Source organism: Aquarana catesbeiana, linkage group LG02 (genome assembly GCF_042186555.1).
Source record: "Aquarana catesbeiana isolate 2022-GZ linkage group LG02, ASM4218655v1, whole genome shotgun sequence".
NCBI lineage: Eukaryota > Metazoa > Chordata > Amphibia > Anura > Ranidae > Aquarana > Aquarana catesbeiana.
This window is the reverse complement of record NC_133325.1, coordinates 475,493,815-475,515,286: the sequence shown is the minus strand read 5'-3', so window position 1 is coordinate 475,515,286 and position 21,472 is coordinate 475,493,815. Positions and strand designations below refer to the sequence as shown.

General features: G+C 43.4%; 1 protein-coding gene across 1 annotated transcript in view; it reads left to right on the top strand.

Moving 5' to 3' along the window:
* The window catches only part of LRIG2 (leucine rich repeats and immunoglobulin like domains 2), a 147,426-nt gene that overhangs the window by 86,119 nt on the left and 39,835 nt on the right, over positions 1-21,472 (top strand). The window contains exon 9 of the mRNA XM_073615716.1: positions 13,181-13,261. Coding sequence (XP_073471817.1) covers positions 13,181-13,261 — 81 coding nt within the window. The remainder of the gene's footprint in view (positions 1-13,180; positions 13,262-21,472) is intronic.

Sequence of the window (21,472 nt, the reverse complement as noted above, 5' to 3'; positions counted from 1 at the left end):
GAGGAGGATCTGAGCTGCTCTGTGAAAAACCACTGCACAGGACAGGCAAGAATAACATGTTTGTTTTTTTTTTTTTTTTTTTTTAAATAACAGACTTCAGTATCGCTTTAAAGGAGTAGTCCAGCCTAAGCTCGTTTGGCTGGGCTTCTATGGATCACAAGAGTGAAATTTATTTTGCACTCCCGTGACCCGGATTCAGCAGAGAGCAGACTGTAGTCCACTCTCTGCTGACATCACAGAAATCAGTCCAGGCACGTGTCGTCCAGACAATGGAAGTCTGGATCTGCCAGGTACCTGTACTGCTATCCTCAGCTTCTCAGTGAGCCGCTTAGAGCCTGAGACAGCCGGCTCTGCCTTCTCTACAGCTCAGCGCTCCAGTGAGCGAGGAGGAAGAAGAGCGGAGAGAGCTCTGACTGACAGTCTGCAGCTCTTTGCTCACGGAGCTCTAAAACCGAGCGATCGGCGATGTTCAATTGCTCGGCTTTCAGAGCAGAGGCACCGGGGGACAGGTGCAGCATCGGACACATGCTGCATCTACCTATGCAAGTGTAAATAGGGAAAAAAATTAAACTCATACTTTGCTTTTAATTCCAAGAGTTTTACATACTGCTTCTTGTCAGTGTACTGTATATTAACCTCTGCCTTCTGCCACATGTAAAAATGTACACCAAGAAGTTACATCTGGAAAGTTTACAATGTGGGAGAGTAGTGCAATCACAGACATTGTGTGCAACTTATATTTATTTATTAATACATATTTAAAAAATAGGAAACTTTTTTTTTTTTTTCATCCATTTTTATTGCATTCATGCAGAATTGTGCTTGCTTACTGGAGTTAAAAACAGGTCTAAAATGCTCAGACTTTGCAATTGTAGATGGCTTTATAATACAGCAAAAATGACACACTGCAGGTTAACTTATACATATACACACTGCGTAAGGGACTTTATGGATGGGATTTTAGCTTGCTGAACAAATGCAGCTTGTGTTTAGATGCATTAGCTTGCACTTGATGTCAGATCATTTATAGTTCCATTACAGGTGCATTTGACTTGCAGTTAACCTCCTTTGACCTAAATTAAATCTTATGCCTACTTGCATCATTTTGTTTAAAGCTGCTTCTGCATTTACTTTGACTTGTATGGAGAAGTTTTGACACAAATGCAAGCCTGTAAGAAAAAGCGAGTCAACATAGACCCTATTATTATTATACAGGATTTATATAGCACCAGCAGTTTGTGCAGCGCTTTACAACATGAGGGCAGACAGTACAGTTCCATACAGGAGGAATCAGAGGCCCTAAAAATTCTATCTACGCACTGTTCTACCAGTTAACAAAGTAGCAAAAAATCTTTGCAACATAAAATTGCAATGTTTTGCATAACAAGTATATTAGAGTGTGGCCTCAAGTATTAATGATCAATATGGGATAAAAAAGTACCATCATCCAGATTGACGTATGGCAAATTGAGAAGATGGAAATGTGGGGGCAGTTGCTGATGCTGAAGACTACACAAGACCACCTAACCTGATTAATGGACTCTCGGTACTCATACAATGACCCAATGGTTTTATAATAAAAAATCAAATTTTAATACACATCAGAAAAAAGAACCGACATACAAATATTAAAAATACATCACATTAATGAGCTAACTCCTAACGGGTTCCCCCGTAGAGCTTCTGTGGGAGTGAAGTATAAAGGGTTTCCTCAAACCCTTTGAGGAAAGCCTTTTATACTTCACTCCAACAGAAGCTCTACGGGGGAACCCGTTAGGAGTTAGCTCATTAATGTGATGTATTTTTAATATTTGGATGTCGGTTCTTTTTTCTGATTTGTATTAAAATTTGATTTTTTATTATAAAACCATTGGGTCATTGTATGAGTACCGAGATAGTCCATTAATCACATTAGGTGATCTTGTGTAGTCTTCAGCATCAGCAACTGCCCCCACATTTCCATCTTCTCAATTTGCCAATGTTTTGCATAAGTAGTACACAAGGTGGAACTAAATGTAAAAAATAAATTTAAAAAAAAAATGCAAACAGGTAGGCCTTTTATTGCAGAAGAGACATAAGTCTCTTCTGCAATAAAGTACACCTACCTGCCTATTCGCAATCCTCTGTGGAATGTACACTTGAACTGTAGATGAGCGGCTCACTTCACCTACTGCTCCAATACCAGTGTGCTGGGATGACTGCATCCCCATACAAGCACGGGAGTGATGTCATCCTGTGCTTGTCAATCAAAACAGCCAAAGACTGTCGCCTGTAAGAAGCTTGTGAAGGACCTCGTGGGCATTGGGCTGTTGTAACGATGGTTAGTAAGTGCTTTTAGTTCCGCTTTAAATAATGCTAGGGTGGTCTAGTTCTGAACTAGAGGTGCTCCAGCTTTTGAACAGCTAAAGAAATGATAGAACGGACATGCCCCTGCTCTTTTGGCAGGATCCATGTCTCATGTATTTGCCAAATATGCGCAAGACAACCGCAGTCTAATTAAAGTCTACAGTGTATCTAAAATGTGTGCGAGCTATAAACTTAGCAGAAGAGGACAAAATGGTTACTGGAAGGATTAAGCAGTGCATTTAGTTAGAATTTATTTTTTTCCAGCCAGAGGATTCTTAACTTGTTTGTATATTTTTGTCAATAGTAAACCAAATAATATATGCAGTATATTCCTTCTTAATCAATGTAATTCTGTACTATTGCATATGGGTGGTAAAGCTGCAGATTTGAAGATTGCTGTAAAGTTACTGTGTCAAAAATGTGCTCTGAGTCACTGTACTCCGACCACAGTTGAAAAAAAAATGTTATAAAACTTTAACCATAAATTCCTCTTTTGATTGACCGTACAATTTTGTCAGATGGTACTATTTAGTTAGCTGTTCTTGAGCATAGGTTTTCATGATGAAGTTTCTGAAAAGCCTCTGAAAGTGAGCTGAGGAGCCTTATTTATTGTAAGTTTGGGAGGGATGGGTGTATAAAATAGCTTAATTACCGGTATGTCATGGTCACTAAATAGGAACTCTGACTAATAATATACGTTTTTGACTGATTGCAGTTAGATAACTGTTAATGTCTGAAGTGACACTAAAAAATCTATGCAAGTGTCTATTCTGAATTCGAGTACCCTCCAAATTCCTAAACCGACTTTCTGCTAGAAGTTGCCTTCATTCCCGCAAATGTCGGTTTCCCAGCAGACTTCAGGGGAGGTTTCTTCATCAATAGAATTGTGTTCAGTAGTGCGTGTAGCAAGAGACAGAAGTATTTACACTCTCGCAAGAACAAAGGTATATTTTCATGACCAGGTCAACTCAAAGAGTATTTTACAAGAATACACGTCTCAATGCTTGATTAGAACTTCAAATGACCAATCCTGCATAAACAGAATTTAGAGCATACATATTAATGGGGGGAATACATTTACTCTGTCCTGAAAATCTGATTTATGAATGGAATTTGATGTTCAGGGTCAGTTCACACATATTGAGAAACATGTTATACTTACCTGTTCTGTGCAATGGTTTTGCATATAACAGCCCCAATCCTCCTCTTCTCAGTCCCCCACCAGCACTCCTGGCTCCGTTCACCACCTCCCAGGCCAATACATCCCTGAATGTGAGTACTGAGCCCTTCTACACCTTGGGAGGTGTAGAAGGGTTCCTAATGAGAGGACATGCCATTGGTAAAATCTAGGGCTGCAACTAAGGATTGTTTATATAATGGATTAAATATTTGATATTGTTTTGATCAATTGTATAAAAACCTCAAAAAAGTGTGGTGTATAATTTAGTTGCAGATGAGTTCCCGCTGCTCTCTCCTGGTGTAACCAGACACATTGGTTGCTGCTCAACACTGCGTGTGTGTGTCCTGGGGCAATGCAATATCTGGAGGGAGGGAAACCAAAGCTGGGTTGGCTGACATGAATGACGGTCAGCATTGCTGGAGGTTGTGATGACTGAGACACTTTGTGGACCAGAGTGACCCGAGAGCATTTTGGTTGCCTAGATGATCTGTTTTGCGCGCATGCGCTTTTTCAAAGTCATGAGAAACTTTGAAAAAGTGCATGCGAAATGCGTCATCTAGGCAACCGAGAAGCTTTCGGTTCACTCTGGTCCACAAGGTGTCTCAGTCATCACAACCTCCAGCAACGCTGACCATCAGCCAACCCAGCTCTGGTTTCCATCCCTCCAGATATTGCATTGCCCCAGGACACGCCCACGCAGCAGTGAGCAGCAACCAACGTGTCTGGTTACACCAGGAGAGAGCAGCGGGAACTCATCTGCAGCATCATGGCACTTTCTCCCCCTCCTGTCAGCACTCTAGCGGGTCTGGTGTCCCTGACACGTGAGGCACTGATTCTGGCTCTCCACCTTCCCGCCGACTGCTGCCTTCACCTCCTCCTCCAGCACATCCAGCCATCCTGCACACGCTGGTGAACGGGTCTTACATTCGGCTGCAGCACAGCAGGGACATTTGGCTGGTGACATTTGCTATCCAACTTGTAAGCAACAAGTGTCAGAAAAAGGCTTAGTCTTTAAGGCGGAAATTCTGTCATTTTATTCATCTTTTTATCTATTTAATCTTCTGCCCTTATTGCATAGTGAAACTTTTTTTTTTCTGCCAGTAAATACCTTATACAGCCCGCTTCCTGTTTCTTGTCTGGTCCTTGGTCTAGGCATATGACATCATGTACAGCTCTCACTCTCGTGAGAGTTTGCCAGGAAGGGGGGGGGGGGGGGGGGGGTGAGTCATAAGAGGGCCAATGAGAGCTGCAGAGCTGGAGGCGTGTTTCTGTGTAAATCCAGGAAGTGAACAGGCAGCAGCCTCTGCTGCCCACAGTTAAAATGATTGCAGCCAGACTCAGTGGAGGGAGATTTCTGCAGCATATTTGGCAAGTACAAAATCACAGTATATATAAAATAATATGCATTATACGCAATAAGTGGTTGAAGGGAAGCTTCAGAATGACAAAGATGTTTTTATTACAAATTATGTGAGCGGACTGCAGTTCCTCTTTAACTGAAGTTCATCCCTTTAATCTAAAAGAACTATATGATACTTTGTTTATAGTTATCTCCCAGCCCTGATAATGTTGTGATAAACTTGGCAGGCTGCCCGTTTTTTTTTTTTTTTGTTCACTGTGAGCAGAGAACTCTGCACTGAATCCATGAATGTTGTATTAAAGTGGAGTTCCGCCAAATTTTTTTTTTTTTTTTTTAAGTCAGCAGCTACAAATACTGCAGCTGCTGACTTTTAAAATATGGACACTTACCTGTACAGGGCGCTCACAGTGTTGGCTCCCGAAGGCAATCTGTCCCTCAGGTGGAGGCACCACCATTTTTAGTAAGGGAATCAGGAAGTGAAGCCTTGCGGCTTCACAGCCTGGTGCCCTGCTGCGCATGCGCAAGTTGCTTGCGTGATCCGACTGGTCCCTGTTGTCTTATGGAACCTGTGTGTCCCCCAGAAGACAGCGGGGGGGGGGGGGGGTCGCAGAGGAGGCGCCAGATATGGCATAGATATCCGCCGATACTGGGGCTATCTATGTCCAGAAGTGGGAGCAAATACCTGGATTATACAGGTATCTGCTCCCCCCTCCCCCCTGAAAGGTGCCAAATGTGATACCAGAGGGGGGGAGGATGCCTAAAAGTGGCAGTTCAATTTTTGGGTGGAACTCCGCTTTAAGATCATGAGGTGGGTTAAATTGAGATTGCGTTTTTTTTTTTTTTTAAGGATTAATTGTGCAGCTCTAACACATACACAGTATGTATGTGTAGAGATGGAGAGATAGCGTTTCATATATATATATATATATATATATATATATATATATATATATATATATATATATATATATATATATATATATTTATTATTGTTGGTTGTTCGCTTTCTAACTATAACTGCAGCTATGCCAAGTCTGAGCATATTGTGGCAGAAAGATATGCAAAGTGTCAAAAGGAACACGTGATTGTGGCACATTGCATTTCACATGAACCTTTATTTTGAAGTATGTATGGTTACTAGACGCAGACACATGTTTTGTGCCATCATCCTCTTGGTACATTACTGCACATCTTCTTTGCACCAAATATTGACATACTCATATTCTTAAACCTTATTTGGCACAGATTGTACAACTTTGAGCCCTGGTTCACACACATGCAATTTGTGGTGTGTTTTCACAGACACTGGTTTGCATGTCAGGCCAAAATCACACCTGTACTAAAATCGCATTGTAATCGCAATGGTATTCAATAAGACTAAATCGCACTAGAAAACTGATTTCAGCACGCATATGCTAACATATGCTAAATGTTGCACTTTGATCTCAAAGTGCAACATTTATTTATTTATTTTTAACATTCACTACTCTAGTCAGATCTTGCTGATTTGGCATTCAACTTGAACGATTATTTACTGCATTCCATAAATCGTTTTTGTGTATGTCAGCTGGCGCAGCATCAATAATTTATCAAGCGCAGTATATTTTCCCCCTTTTTCTCATGGGTGGCAAGGGTTATTACTATTTTTTTTTTTTTTAATATACACTGCTGTTCACCTTCTTTCCCTTTTTTTCTCTGAGATGTAATTGCTATATGCTTTCCTAATTAAGCTGGATTTCTACACCTAATATTTAACATTGCTCATACTGTATTCCCATAGACTATAGAGAACATGTGGAAATTGCACAGTTTGTACCCAATTATTCATCCGCGTTTTTTCATCCCTAGCTGAGAAAAACGTCTCCATGCATTCATATTCTGTTAACCTTTGTGCAACCTCCCTAATGCAATAATTAAAACCAATCTGGTAGAGTTAGTGCTGCATGAAAGAGAACAAGAATACATTAATTAGGAGTTTTTTTGTGGTGCAGGAAGGGCATAAGAACAGATGACAGGCAGACTATGCAGTTCAGGGTCATGAAATGTTCACAAGCAGGAGGGCAGCACTGGTAAATAGGACTCCAATCACTGATGCTTAGCCAAGCATGAGCCGGGAAACTCAATCAGACAAGGAACTGGCTTTCTCATCTCCCTTTTCCTTTGCACATTGTCTTATATTAGTAATCAAACTAATGTCGGACTAGAGAAGTATTTCTTCTTTAAATGACTTGTGCTATTTTGCAGGAAAACACACAGGTATGTCTTATTGAATGCATTTGAAATCTCCTGGATGCTTCTTTCCCCCCTTCAAAGATATTTGCACAGACCTTGGTGTGTCTCAGTGCCTACTGCTTTTAATGTAATGCAGCTGAATAGCAGATTGGCACATAGGAAAAATTATTTTATTTGACTTGCAATATCATATAAGGGCTGTAAGGAAAGATTATTTTCATAATCCATTAGTTGGCCGATTTATTGTTTTGATTAATTGAATAATAACCTTAAAGTGTTGTGTATAATTTAGTTATTATAATGTAAGCCGAGGCACCTAATTTTACCACAAAAAACTGGGAACTTATTGACTCGAGTATAAGCCTAGGGTGAGAAATTTGCAGCCTCACTGTGCCCATTTGCAGCCATAGGTCTCCCGAACTTCAAACTCGGTGGTTAAGGTTCCTAGATGCCCCCTAGCTGCAGCCAGAATTTGGGCTCTCTGGACCCAAAGGGTCCCGAAATGACATTGCTGCAGATGGACACAGTTGACCGACTTTGGGGCCCCATGTCTTGGGGCCACTTGGTGCTAGGAACCCCACATTTCCATTGTGCAAATCCAGTGGAACTAGCATTACAACATATCCAAAGCTGGTGTTTCTAGCACCAAGTGCCCTGAGATACGTGGCCCCAAAGTCGGTTCGGAAAATGTCAAGCACTTTTCTGCAGCAGAGAATGACATTTTCCGAACCGATTTTGGGGCCCCGCTTGGTGCTAGGAACCCCATGGATATGTTGTAGTGCTAGTTCCACTGGGTTTGCACACCAAATTTGGGGTTCTTAGCACCAAGTGGCCCTGAGATATGGGGCCCCAAAGTCGGTTCGGAAAATGTCATTCTCTGCTGCAGAAAAGTGCTTGACTCGAGTATAAGCCGAGGGGGGCATTTTCAGCACAAAAAAAAAATGTGCTGAAAATCTCGGCTTATACTTGAGTATATACAGTATATAGAGTTTTTTAAAAAAAAAGGCAATTTATTCTTAAATTTCTCTATGCATTGGTAAATATAAATAACCAACTATATGGTTAGGGAGCAAAATATCTAATCCACTCTGAGAATACCAGACAGAAGAGATATACTGTATATAGTATGGAGGTTGAATCTGGTAAATATCATCAGACTCAGAGATCAAATTTTTTATTTAAATAAATAAAAATAAAAAATTAAAGACTATTTTGCTGATTTTCAGACAGGACGGTAATCTATTATGTATGACAGACTCCCTTGTCATAGGCACGTGGCTTGATAAAAGCTACCTGTGCCTGCTGTCACTTATGCTGGCCATACAAAAACATTGTCTTCCTTCATGTTCATTCGATTTTCTAATTGTTTGTGGGGTCAAATCGATGTTCGTTTTCGACCGCAGTGATGGGAAAAATTCGAAGGAGCAGAATAGAAAACATCTTGGTCAAAGGCATTTTCAGTGTATGTGTTTTTCGTTCAGAAATTACATTCATTTTAAAACTGAATGTTAAAAGCAAGTAAAATTTTCAAACGACAAGATTTTTCACATGAATATTCTCGTCTGAAAATCTGTATGTGTATGGCCAGCATAAGGCTCGATTCATACCTATGCAGTTGCTTTTGATTCGTTCCTGCTGTGCTTTTTGCGGTGTTTTTGCCTATGCGATTTTGTGGCGATTTGCATTTTTTTAATGCTTTTTTTTGGGGCCGGAATTTGTTGGAAAGATTAAAAAACCCAAATTGCGGCAAAAACAAAGTACATGCTTTTCTGCAGCTTCTCCGTTGAAGTCTATTGAACCAACAAAGCAAATAAAAAACACAGTTTTGCGTTGAAAAAAATCCTTGACCCTTTCCCTTTCCAGCGGCTGAAAAAAGCAGATGTGAACGTGTTCCACAGGAAACCATGTTAAATGAACTGTAGTGCATTTCTGCAAGAGCACCAAAAAACACATGGGTATGAACCAGGCCTAAGACATCTAGTAGCAACAGCAGCAGCATGCTTTTTTTTTTTTTTTGGTATCACCTTTCATAATGGGGTTAAAAAAACCTAAAATGAATCCTTTATAGTACAAAAAGAGCAGATAATCACTACTATAAGGGGTTCATTTATACTGTGAAACAATGAAAGTAAAATATATATATATAAATACACCCAGAAGTAGGATATATGGGCATTTTAACTAGGAGTCGGACATGAAGATATATGAAGGGTGGAAGGGAGATCTACAGTGGGGACAGAAAGTATTCAGACCCCCTTAAATGTTTCACTCTTTGTTATATTGTAGCCATTTGCTAAAATCATTTAAGTTCATTTTTTTCCTCATTAATGTACACACAGCACCCCATATTGACAGAAAAACACAGAATTGTTGACGTTTTTGCAGATTTGTTAAAAAAGAGAGACTGAAATATCACATGGTCCTAAGTATTCAGACACTTTGCTGTGACACTTATATATTTAACTCAGGTGCTGTTCATTTCTTCTGATCATCCTTGAGATGGTTCTACACCTTCATTTGAGTCCAGCTGTGTTTGATTATACTGATTGGACTTGATTAGGAAAGCCACACACCTGGCTATATAAGACCTTACAGCTCACAATGCATGTCAGAGCAAATGAAAATCATGAGGTCAAAGGAACTGCCTGAAGAGCTCAGAGACAGAATTGTGGCAAGGCACAGATCTGGCCAAGGTTACGAAAAAAATTCTGCTGCACTTAAGGTTCCTAAGAGCACAGTGGCCTCCATAATCCTTAAATAACAGACATTTGGGACAACCAGAACCCTTCCTAGGGCTGGCCATCCGGCCAAACTGAGCTATCGGGGGAGAAGAACCATGGTGAGAGAGGTAAAGAAGAACCCAAAGATCACTGTGGCTGAGCTTCAGAGATGCAGTTGGGAGATGGGAGAAAGTTGTAGAAAGTCAACTATCACTGCAGTCTTCGACCAGTCAGGGCTTTATGGCAGAGTGGCCCAACGGAAGCCTCTCCTCAGTGCAAGACACATGAAAGCCCGCATGGAGTTTGCTAAAAAAAAACACCTGAAGGACTCCAAGATGGTAAGATTCTCTGGTCTGATGAGACGAAGATAGAACTTTTTGGCCTTAATTCTAAGCGGTATGTGTGGAGAAAACCAGGCACTGCTCATCACCTGTCCAACACAGTCCCAACAGTGAAGCATGCTGGTGGCAGCATCATGCTGTGGGGGTGTTTCTCAGCTGCAGGGACAGGACGACTGGTTGCAATCGAGGGAAAGATGAATGCGGCCAAGTACAGGGATATTCTGGATGAAAACCTTCTCCAGAGTGCTCAGGACCTCAGACTGGGCCGAAGGTTTACCTTCAGACAAGACAATGACCCTAAGCACACAGCTAAAATCAGGAAGGAGTGGCTTCACAACAACTCCGTGACTGTTTTTGAATGGCCCAGCCAGAGCCCTGACTTGAACCAAACTGAGCATCTCTGCAGAGACCTAAAAATGGCTGGCCACCAACGTTTACCATCCAACCTGACAGAACTGGACAGGATCTGCAAGGAGGAATGGCAGAGGATCCCCAAATCCAGGTGTGAAAAACTTGTTGCATATTTCCCAAAAAGACTCATGACTGTATTAGATCAAAAGGGTGCTTCTACTAAATACTGAGCAAAGGGTCTGAATACTTAGGACCATGTGATATTTCAGTTTTTATTTTTTAATAAATCTGCAAAAATGTCAACAATTCTGTGTTTTTCTGTCAATATGGGGTGCTGTGTGTACATTAATGAGGAAAAAAATGAACTTAAATGATTTTAGCAAATGGCTGCAATATAACAAAGAGTGAAAAATTTAAGGGGGTCTGAATACTTTCCGTCCCCACTGTACTTCTTTTATATTGACCACTTACAGACTGCCACGCGCCGATATACGTCCTAACTCTGATGAGGAATATCGTTGATATGGCAGCAGCTAGCTGTCATAACCTTGATATCCTCTTGTTCAGCCGGCAGTCCGCTTTTGCAAAAAAGTGGTCTCTGCAGCAGATTCACTGCAAAATCACTGCGCTCCGGTGCCCTCCACCACTTACCGGAGCCGTCGGCAGCAGCGGAGGCGATCGGATGTTGCTCCTTCCTTAGCATGGAGACGAGTGAGGGGGAGATGGCCCCCACCCGTCGCCATACCATTGCAGGTCAGAAGCAACGTCAAAACATCACTTCCGCTCATAGCTCTTAAAGGGCCTTTTTTTTTTAAATTTTTTTTTATTGCATTTTAGTGTAAATATGAGATCTTACGGCTTTTTGACCCCAGATCTCATATTTAAGAGGTCCTGTCATGCTTTTTTTCTTTTACGTTTACATTCCTTATAATATGAATAAAAGTGATAGATTTTTTTTTTTTTTTTTTTAAAGAACAGTGTTAAAAAAAAAAGGCAAAAAAAGAAAAAAAAAAAAACTCTCCCCGTCCCGCCGAGCTCGCATGCAGAAGCAAACGCATACGTGAGTAGCGTCCGCATATGAAAACGGTGTTCAAAGCACATGTGAGGTATCACCGCGATCGGTAGAGCGAGAGCAATAATTGTACCTCTAGACCTCCTCTGTAACTCAAAACCTGCAACCTGTAGAATTTTTTAAACGTGGCCTATGGAGATTTTTAAGGGTAAAAGTTTGTCGCCATTCCACGAGCGGGCGTAATTTTGAAGCGTGACATGTTGGGTATCAATTTACTCGGCATAACATTATCTTTCACAATTCACAATATAAAAAAAAATTGGGCTAACTTTACTGTTGTTTTATTTTTTAATTCAAAAAAGTGTATTTTTTCAAAAAAAAAAGTGCGCTTATAAGACCACTGCGCAAATACGGTGTGACAGAGAAAGTATTACAATGACCGCCATTTTATTCTCTAGGGTGTTAGAAAAAAAATGTATAATGTTTGAGGGTTCTAAGTAATTTTCTAGCAAAAAAACTTGTTTTTAACTTGTAAACAGCAAATCTCAAAAAAAGGCCTGGTCCTTCGGTGGTTAAAGTAGTACTAAAAGCTGAGACTTTTTTCATGGATATCATTTTAAATATAATGCACAATACTGATAAAAGTTTACTAGATAGAATTGTAATGCCTTATATTACCTCCAGTCTATCAGCCCCCACCTTCTCTGGGTTCAGATCTGGGCTGATCTGATTTCACTGCACAGAATCTTTAAAGTGATTTTTTTTTTTTTTTTTTAAACAACAAACATGTCATACTTACCTGCTCTGTGTAATGGTTTTGCACAGAGCAGCCCTGATTCTCCTCTTCTGGGATCCCCCACTGACGCTTCTGGCTCCTCCTGCCCTCAGAGTGTCCCTATAGCAAGCTGCAAGGTAAAAAAAAAAACTTCTACCTTTTAGAACCACTCACTTCCTGCCCAGGACTACATGTCCCATGAGACATTGCTACTCACACATTCACATTCACAAGTTCGCAGGAACTTACTGACATGTATGGATGGTATACTGAGCTGTATGTGTGCTACGCTGTATTTCCTGATATGTAAACAAATAATGCATTCTGTATGCAGGACAATTAATTGGCTGACCAAAAATTCAATTATGAAAATAGCTGACAACTATTTTCATAATCGATTAGTTGTTTCGGCCCTAATATATAAATAGTTCTATCTGAGCAACTCGCTGTGCAAAAGAGATTGCCAAAATAATTTATTTCTCAGCCAAATATATTTCTATTATGTGATGATGTTATTAAATAAAGACCATCTTTTATATGAACCCAGCTGTGCTTCATTAGCCCTATACTTGAATCATTGAAGTTTGGGAATCCTTACAAACAGGCGGCTCCCTCCCCCACAATACCTGATTCTTTTGGTTATATCCTAGTTTTGTCTAGCTTTATATGAACCATATCATTTTTCTAGTACACGTTGAAAACCAACGTTTGTGTTTGTCAATGTTGCTTTGACTTTCTTCTGTACAAGATTTTCACAGTATTTTTCAACTTTTAATTATATTTTAATTTTTCATTCTTTTAAGAAAAAAAATCCCTTTTATATGCTACTAATATTAATTGTCAAAATGATTTGTTTAACGTAGGGACCTTCGAAATAATGAGATCTCCTGGGCTATTGAAGATTCTAATGAAGCATTTGCTGGACTGGTCAAGCTGAATACACTGTAAGTACACCATATTGTAAAATGCTGCTTTTAAGTGTGTTCCTTGTGAAGCAGCTCACAACTACTCGCTGTCTGACATTCTGATAACTGGATAATTACAAATAGCGTCTTAAAATAAGACTAAGTCCACTTTTCTGAGCATGTTTCATGTTACACCCATACTCGAGCACTGCACCCACCATCGAATAATGGCGGTTGCAGTGCTTTCCCGGTGCCTATGCAGATTGAATAAATGGTGATTTTTATTCTTTAACCACTTGGCAACCGCCCACCCGCAATGTACTGTGGGCAAGCGGATGCTGTAGGCAAAGTGATGTACTGATACGACCCAGCCAATGATTCATGACCAGGACCTGCTGATCGGCTGTGTACAATCACAGCTCTGTGTTGGTAAACGACACAGAGCTCTGTACAGAGGGAGTGATTTGTAAGTTTCTCAGATGAGAAACAGAGATGTGTTAGTAAAAGCAGCACACTTTACACATAGTTACGCACGTTTAACCCCTTGATCGCCCTAGATGTTAACCCCTTCCCAGCCAGTGTCAGCACAGCGACCATCTATAGTGTTATTACTGTATTATCACTGGTGATATCAGTGACAGTCAGGCCCCTTTCACACGGGGCTGTCCATTTTGACGGACTCCGCTTGCTCAGCAGGGATCAATCCGTTGATCCCCGCTGAGCCGGCGGATGACAGGTCCATTTCTGCTCACTGTGTAGGGACAGACCTGTCAGAGCCCGCTCTCCTGTATGGGGGATCGGATGAAATGGACCGACTGTCCGTTTTCATCCGATCCGCCAGACGGTTGAAAAATAGGGTTTCCATTCGTCTGGATTTAGCTGAGCGAATGTTAGCGGACATGTCACCGCTGACATCCGTCGCTCCATAGAGATGCATGGAGCGTCCATTCAGGGTCACCTGAAAAACTGACAGGCGGACCTGAATGGTCCGCATGTGTGAAAGAGCCCTTAGTCAGTTCCCCCCAGTGTCAGCGTCAGACCACCCGCCGCACTATTGCAGTCCCATTATAAGTTGCTGATCACTGCCATTAGTAGTATTAAAAAAAAAAACCTGTAAGTTCCTGTGTGTGTGTGTGTGTGTGTGTGTGTGTATATATATATATATATATATATATATATATATATATATATATATATATATATATATATATATATATATATATATATATATATATATATATATATAGTTTGTAGACACTATAACCTTAACGCATATCAATCAACATACACTTATTAGGATATATTTTTTTTATCAGACATGTAGCAGAATACGTTCTGGCCAAAATGTATGAAGAAATTTGATTTTTTTTTTTTTTTTTGTTGGGTATGTTTTTTAGCAGAAATTAAAAAATATTGTTTTTTTGGGGTTTTTTCAAAATTTTCAGCCTGTTTGTATTTATATCACAAAAAATAAAAAACCCAGTGGTGATCAAATGCCGCCAAAAAAAAAGCTCTATTTGTGTGAAAAATTATATACATTTTGTTTGGGTACAGTGTTGCATGACTGCGCAATCAGCAGTTAAAGTAGCGCGATGTTGAATAGCAAAAAATGGCCTGGTCATGAAGGGGGTAAAATCTTCCAGAGCTCAAGTGGGTTTATATTGGTGAATGTATTGTGTTTTTATAAAAAGTGGACTTTAACAATCAATAGCAGTTTTAACTCTCTTAATAGAGAGTATGTGTTGCAGAGGCAGTTGTATTTTGATATTCTTCAAATATAGGAGCATTTGGTTATAATGGATTTTTTTTTTTTTGGTGTTGCAGACTTTCAAAAGAAATGTATTTTTAGAGCTTTACATAATTAAAACTTATATTATACCTGTAAGTTGTTTTAAAATATTTTGTTCCTGTTAGTGCTACAACTCAATCTAATGAAGAAGGGATGACATCTGTTCACTGTTTGTTCATAGATTTACTGCTCTAACATAATCTTAAAATTAAGATTTCAGATCATCTTGCAGTAAAGTACAGCCCACAGATAGGAAGGAGGTATTGCTATGATTACCGAGCCACAGCTAGTCTGTTCTTTCAGGGACAGTTCACACCACATGCAGTCCAGTGCGGGTTTTTTTCTGCATTAAAAATGCATGGAAAGTAGGTTATATGGTTTTCAATGGCATAGTTCACAGCAGCGCTTGCAGTTCCAGAAAAAAAGTAGAACATGCTGCATTTTTCCTGCACTGGACTGCACTGGAACGCTGTAAAACGCATCAAAAAAGCATGGAACGCACCTAAAAGCACCAAAAACGCACTGGAACATACATGTCCTTATTTAAGATTAAGAAAAAAGAGGCGGGAAAAAAATGCAGCAGATGTCATCAAAAATGCATCAAAAATGTGCATGCAGAGAAACATCTGGAATGCATCCGGACTGCGTTTCTATGATGTGAACTGGCCCTTAGTCTTCTGACAGTTTTCTCTTGACTCCTAGGCAACAATCCATGTACTTCAAGTGCCTGGTAGGCATTCTACATGATATTGTACGATATTGTAGGTGGTCTACTGGCAGGCACACAACGTTATAGTAATGACAAAGCTCACTCTGGGATTGTTAGACAACTACTTCTGTCATTCAAGTGCCTAGTAGACAGTCTACAGGCAGGCGCATGATATAGTGGGTGGTCTACAGGCAGGCGCATTAAAAAGGGGGTAGTCTACAACAGGGCTCAAAATTTCAAGTCCTGAGCTACTAGCCAGGCCTCAAGGGTTACTCGCCACCAGTTGCCCTACCCTGCCCCGCCCCTCCCTTAATTCTGCCCCTAAACGCACCCTCATAAATTCTCATGAAATGACCTTTAAATGTTTTATGCAGAATTAAGTTAAAAATACAACTTTGAGTGCCTATCAGTGCAGCCTACCTGTGCCCATCAATGCCGCTTCACCTGTGCCCATCAGTGCCGCTTCACCTGTGCCCATCAATGCCGCTTCACCTGTGCCCATCAATGCCGCTTCACCTGTGCCCATCAATGCCAATTCACCTGTGCCCATCAATGCCAATTCACCTGTGCCCATCAATGCCGCTTCACCTGTGCCCATCAATGCCGCTTCACCTGTGCCCATCAATGCCACTTCACCTGTGCCCATCAATGCCGCTTCACCTGTGCCCATCAATGCCGCTTCACCTGTGCCCATCAATGCCGCCCCACCTGTGTCCATCAATGCCGCCCCACCTGTGTCCATCAATGCAGCCCCACCTGTGTCCATCCATGCTGCCGCACCTGTGTCCATCCATGCTGCCGCACCTGTGTCCATCCATGCTGCCGCACCTGTGTCCATCCATGCTGCCGCACCTGTGTCCATCCATGCTGCCGCACCTGTGTCCATCCATGCTGCCGCACCTGTGTCCATCCATGCTGCCGCACCTGTGTCCATCCATGCTGCCGCACCTGTGTCCATCCATGCTGCCGCACCTGTGTCCATCCATGCTGCCGCACCTGTGCAGGGAAGAGAGGAAGAGGATTGCTGGCCCGATCATCAGAGCACCGAGGAATACCCCGGTAGCAGCTTTCATTTCAATTGCAGCGTGTTCCTTGCGTCCACCGTTACATACAGCCCGCCTCCTGGCCCCGGTACTTTGATACATGTCCTGGGATTGGACAGGTGATCTGTCTATCAAAGTACCCCGGCCAGGAGGCCAGCTGTATGTGATGGCGAGCATAGGGGACACACGGCAATTGAAATGATGTTCCGCGCTCTGATGATCCGGCCAGCTCTCTCTTCCTCTGGGTGATCACTGGGAGAAGAGCTCCCATTCGCGCCCTCGCTCCCAGGCAGCCCACGCTCGCCAGCCCTCAATTTCCACTTGCATTTTGCGAGTAGCCGAGTAGAGAATTTGAAGGCTGGTCTACAGGCAGGCGCATGAATTAGTGGATGGTCTACAGGCAGGCGCATGAACTAGTGGGTGGTCTACAGGCAGGCGCATGAATTAGTGGGTTGTCTACAGGCAGGGGCATGATTTAGTGGGTGGCCTACAGGCAGGTGCATGATTTAGTGGGTGGTCTACAAGCAGGCGCATGATATATTGGGTGGTCTACAGGCAGGCACATGATATAGTGGGTGGTCTACAAGCAGGCGCATGATATAGTGGGTGGTCTACAGGCGGGCACACATTATATTAATGACAAAGCTCACTTTGGGATTGCTAGACAACTACTCCTGTCATTCAATTCACCGGTAGACGGTCTTGAGGCACAGATATGAGACAGCAGACAGGGGACATGTTGACACCCACTTTGTGACAATGTGTGCGACAATATTGCATCTCCATAGAGTCCATGGACAGGGAAAGTTTGGCCACACACTTAAAAATGATTTTGATACTTTGGAGTCACAAGACAGGGGAAAGTGTCGGCAATGTTTCTTCTGGACATTAAGGTATGGCTTTTTTCCCCTTTCGTCTTTCAGGACAGCCACCATGAGAGATAGTCTCCTCCTCTTCCTCTTAGGAAACACTGCGCCAGCCCATAAATTCTCACTTCCCCCTGCCAGACCGCAGTATTAGTGTTTCCTCCGGTGGGGAGACACTGTGCAAGGAACCAGGCTTTTCAGTCAGGGGACTGTGGCTGTTATTTGTTTTTTTTTGAGCCTGTTAATGGGAGCAGGGGCTTCTTATGGGCATGGGGGGGACTTACCCCTCGATTCAGTGGCCACCACTTCCTTGCTGAGCGCAGCTTCAGGCTGTGGGGGTTCCCTATCGCGGTCACAGGGCTGCAGCAGGCTGGCGTCCGCCCTTCCTGTATACTTTACAGGCCGCTCTCTTTTTGGAACTAGGCGGGCCGGACGACGGGCGACGTCATTTCCGGCGGAAGGGCGGGGGCTTGCCTTTGAACTGCGGCTTCCGGTTCCGGGTCGCAGGGCTGATAGGGAAGCCAGGCACAGGCTGGAGACGAGTCTGGGACGCGCACAGGCAGCGTTGGACTCGGTAGTAGCAACCACCTGCAAGTCATGTCGGAAGCGGATGCTCAACCAACGGACACTACCTCCAGCCTTCCTAAGGTAAGAGTGCCTTGGGGAAAAGTACTCTTTACCTAGGATTGTCCCTCCATGTATGGTTCCTGTCATGGGGGGGCAGATACCCTGGGTGGTCAGGGGAGGGAGGCTCAGATCCCCATAGATGAAGGAGGGTCTAGTGCACTCCCAGGGTTGTATCCTTGTTTTTTAAAAAAAAAAAAAAAAAAAAAAAAAGTGACAAAAATGTTTGTTTTTCCTTTCTTGTATTTCAGAAAGCTACAGAAAAATCTAAGTCTACCCATAGCTCTAAGAGGAGGTGTGCCTCTTGCAGGGACACATTAGGGGAGGCATGGACAAAGGTCTTGTGTAGGGAGTGCATAGACTCCCTTGTTAAGGAGAGGGACTCTGAACAGGAGTCAGGACTTGCAGCCTCAGTTAAAGAGCTCTCGTCCACCTTTTCTTCATTTAAAGCCTTATTTGAAAGGTTTCAACCTCCCATTAGTCCAGCTCCCCAGGATACAACCCCGCCTCAGGCGCAGGTCTCTGCTCCTGCCCAACCTGCAACTTCAGTTAGGGCAGAGGAAGCTCCAGGGCCTTCCGGAGTGGAACTAAGACAGCCAGATAGTTCCTCCTCCGATTCCCAGGATGGTTCAGAGGGGGAGGACCAGGACGGGGAGTCCAGGAGATCCTCCAGATATAAATTATCCCTAGAGGAGGTAGAGGACCTCTTAGGGGCTATTTATACAACCCTCGGTATTCAGGAGGACAGGAAACCCCTGACCCTTCATGACCAGATGTACAGAGGCTTGGGGGAACAAAAGAGAAAGGTTTTTCCAGTTCATGAAGTACTGGTTAAAACTATCCAAAAGGAGTGGCAGGATCCCGAAAGGAAATCCTTTTTTTCTAGATCCTTAAAGAGGAGATTTCCGTTTTCGGATGATCCTACATCTATCTGGAATAAAAATCCCAAGTTAGATGCTGCTTTCTCCCAGGTTTCCAGACACACTGACCTGGCTTTTGAGGACATGGGGGCCCTGGTGGATGTCATGGATAAGAGAATAGACTCTCTCCTTAAAAAGACGTGGGATTCAACAATTGGTAACTTGAAACCGGAGTTGGCTGTCACAGTAGTGGCTCGCAATCTGGAGCACTGGCTCTCTAAGATTCAGGAGCATATTGAGGCTGGAACGGCAAAAGAAACCATTCTGTCTTCCTTCCCTACGATTCTGCGGGGTATCGCCTACATAGCTGATGCCTCGGCAGAGTCAGTACGTATGACGGCCAGATCAGCGGCTCTGGCCAATTCGGCCAGGAGAGCCCTCTGGCTAAAAACCTGGCCGGGCGATAGCGCCTCTAAAGTCAAATTGTGCGGCATACCGTTAACGGGAGACCTTCTCTTCGGCCCAGGCTTAGAGACTGTCTTAGACCGCACAGCAGACAGGAAGAAATCCTTCCCGGTTAAGCGGAAAACCCCTGCACCTACAAAGAAGGGGTTTCGTCCGCAAAAGCGTAAAGAGACTCCAAAGCCGGAAGGGCAAAGGAAGTTCTGGGGTCAGAAAGGCAAGGGCAGAGGAGGGGCGATTTTTCGCCCTCCTGAACAGCCCCGTAAAAGTCAATGACTCCCCAACCATGGTGGGGGGAAGATTGGGGGCCTTCCTCCCACAGTGGGAGGCAATATCCCCCAATCGCTTTATCCTAGGGATTATAAGAAGGGGGTACCATATCGATTTCACGAATCTTCCTCCTCGGAGATTTTTGGTCACGCACCTACCCAGGTGTACGGCAAAAGCCGAGGCTCTGTTGGAAGCATTAAGAGATCTGGTAGATCAGAATGTGGTTCTAAAAGTTCCAAAAGCCGAGGAGGGAGAGGGGTTTTATTCACACATCTTTGTAGTGAAGAAACCCACAGGGAAATTCAGACTGATTCTGAATCTAAAGCCCCTGAACAAGTCAGTGACATACAGGAGATTCCGTATGGAAACAATTTTCACGGTGAGAACACTGTTGCCCCGCAACTGCTTTATGGTATCCCTGGACCTAAAGGACGCGTATCTACACGTTCCCATAGCAGAAGCCTCACAGAGGTTTCTCCGGCTAGCGGTAGATCTAGGTGGAACATCGGTACATCTACAGTTTCAGGCGCTGCCTTTCGGGCTATCCTCCTCGCCCCGCATCTTCACCAAGGTCTTGGCGGAGGTGATGGCCTTTCTTCGGCTCCAGGGAATATCAGTGATAGCATACCTGGACGACCTGCTCCTGTTTGCAGCGTGTCCACTGCAGTTAGTCAGGGATCTAGAGCTTACAAGAAGAGTTCTTACAGGTCTAGGGTGGCTAATGAACTTGGAGAAATCCAGTTTGATTCCCTCCCAGCGCATTACCTACTTGGGCTACCAGTTGGACTCAACACTTCTGAGAGTGTTTCTTCCAAGAGAAAAAATACTAAAGCTGGACAGGGCAGTGGCTGGTCTCCAGTGCAGCAGTCGGGTCTCTATAAGAGTTCTGATGTCGGCCCTGGGTCTGTTGACCGCGACCCTCCCAGCAGTGCAATGGGCAGGTCTGCACTTTCGTCCCTTACAGTCCTTTGTCCTAAGGGTGTGGGATCACAGCCAGAGAAGTCTGGATGCCTTGGTTCAGGTCCCATCCCAAGTAAAGAGATCCCTCTGGTGGTGGAGGAGGGTCTCAAACTTGTCGCAGGGTCGTCTGTGGTTCATCCCAGTCTCTCAGGTGGTAACCACAGACGCAAGCGGCAGAGGTTGGGGGGCGCACCTGGGTTCCCTTGTAGCACAGGACACCTGGGAGGGAAACGAACTCAGAAGGTCGTCCAATTGGAAGGAGCTGAAGGCAATCGGGCTAGCACTCAGGTTCTTCAAAAAGGAGCTACAGGGCCACCATGTACAGGTGCAGTCGGACAACTCGTCCGCCGTAGCTTATGTGAACAAGCAGGGAGGCACAAAGAGCGGGGTACTGCTGGCATTGGCATCAGACATTCTGAGCTGGGCCGAGACTCACACTCTCTCACTTTCAGCAGTCTACCTGAGAGGAGAAAAGAATGTGATAGCAGACTTTCTCAGCCGAACCAGGCTGAGAGAGGGCGACTGGATCCTCAACCAGGAGGTTTTCAATCTCATCTCAGAGAAGTGGGGTCCTCCAGAGGTAGATCTGTTCGCGTCAAGAAACAACGCGAAAACCCCTTGTTTTTTCTCCCTAAACAGAGGGGAGGGAGCACGAGGGGTCGACGCA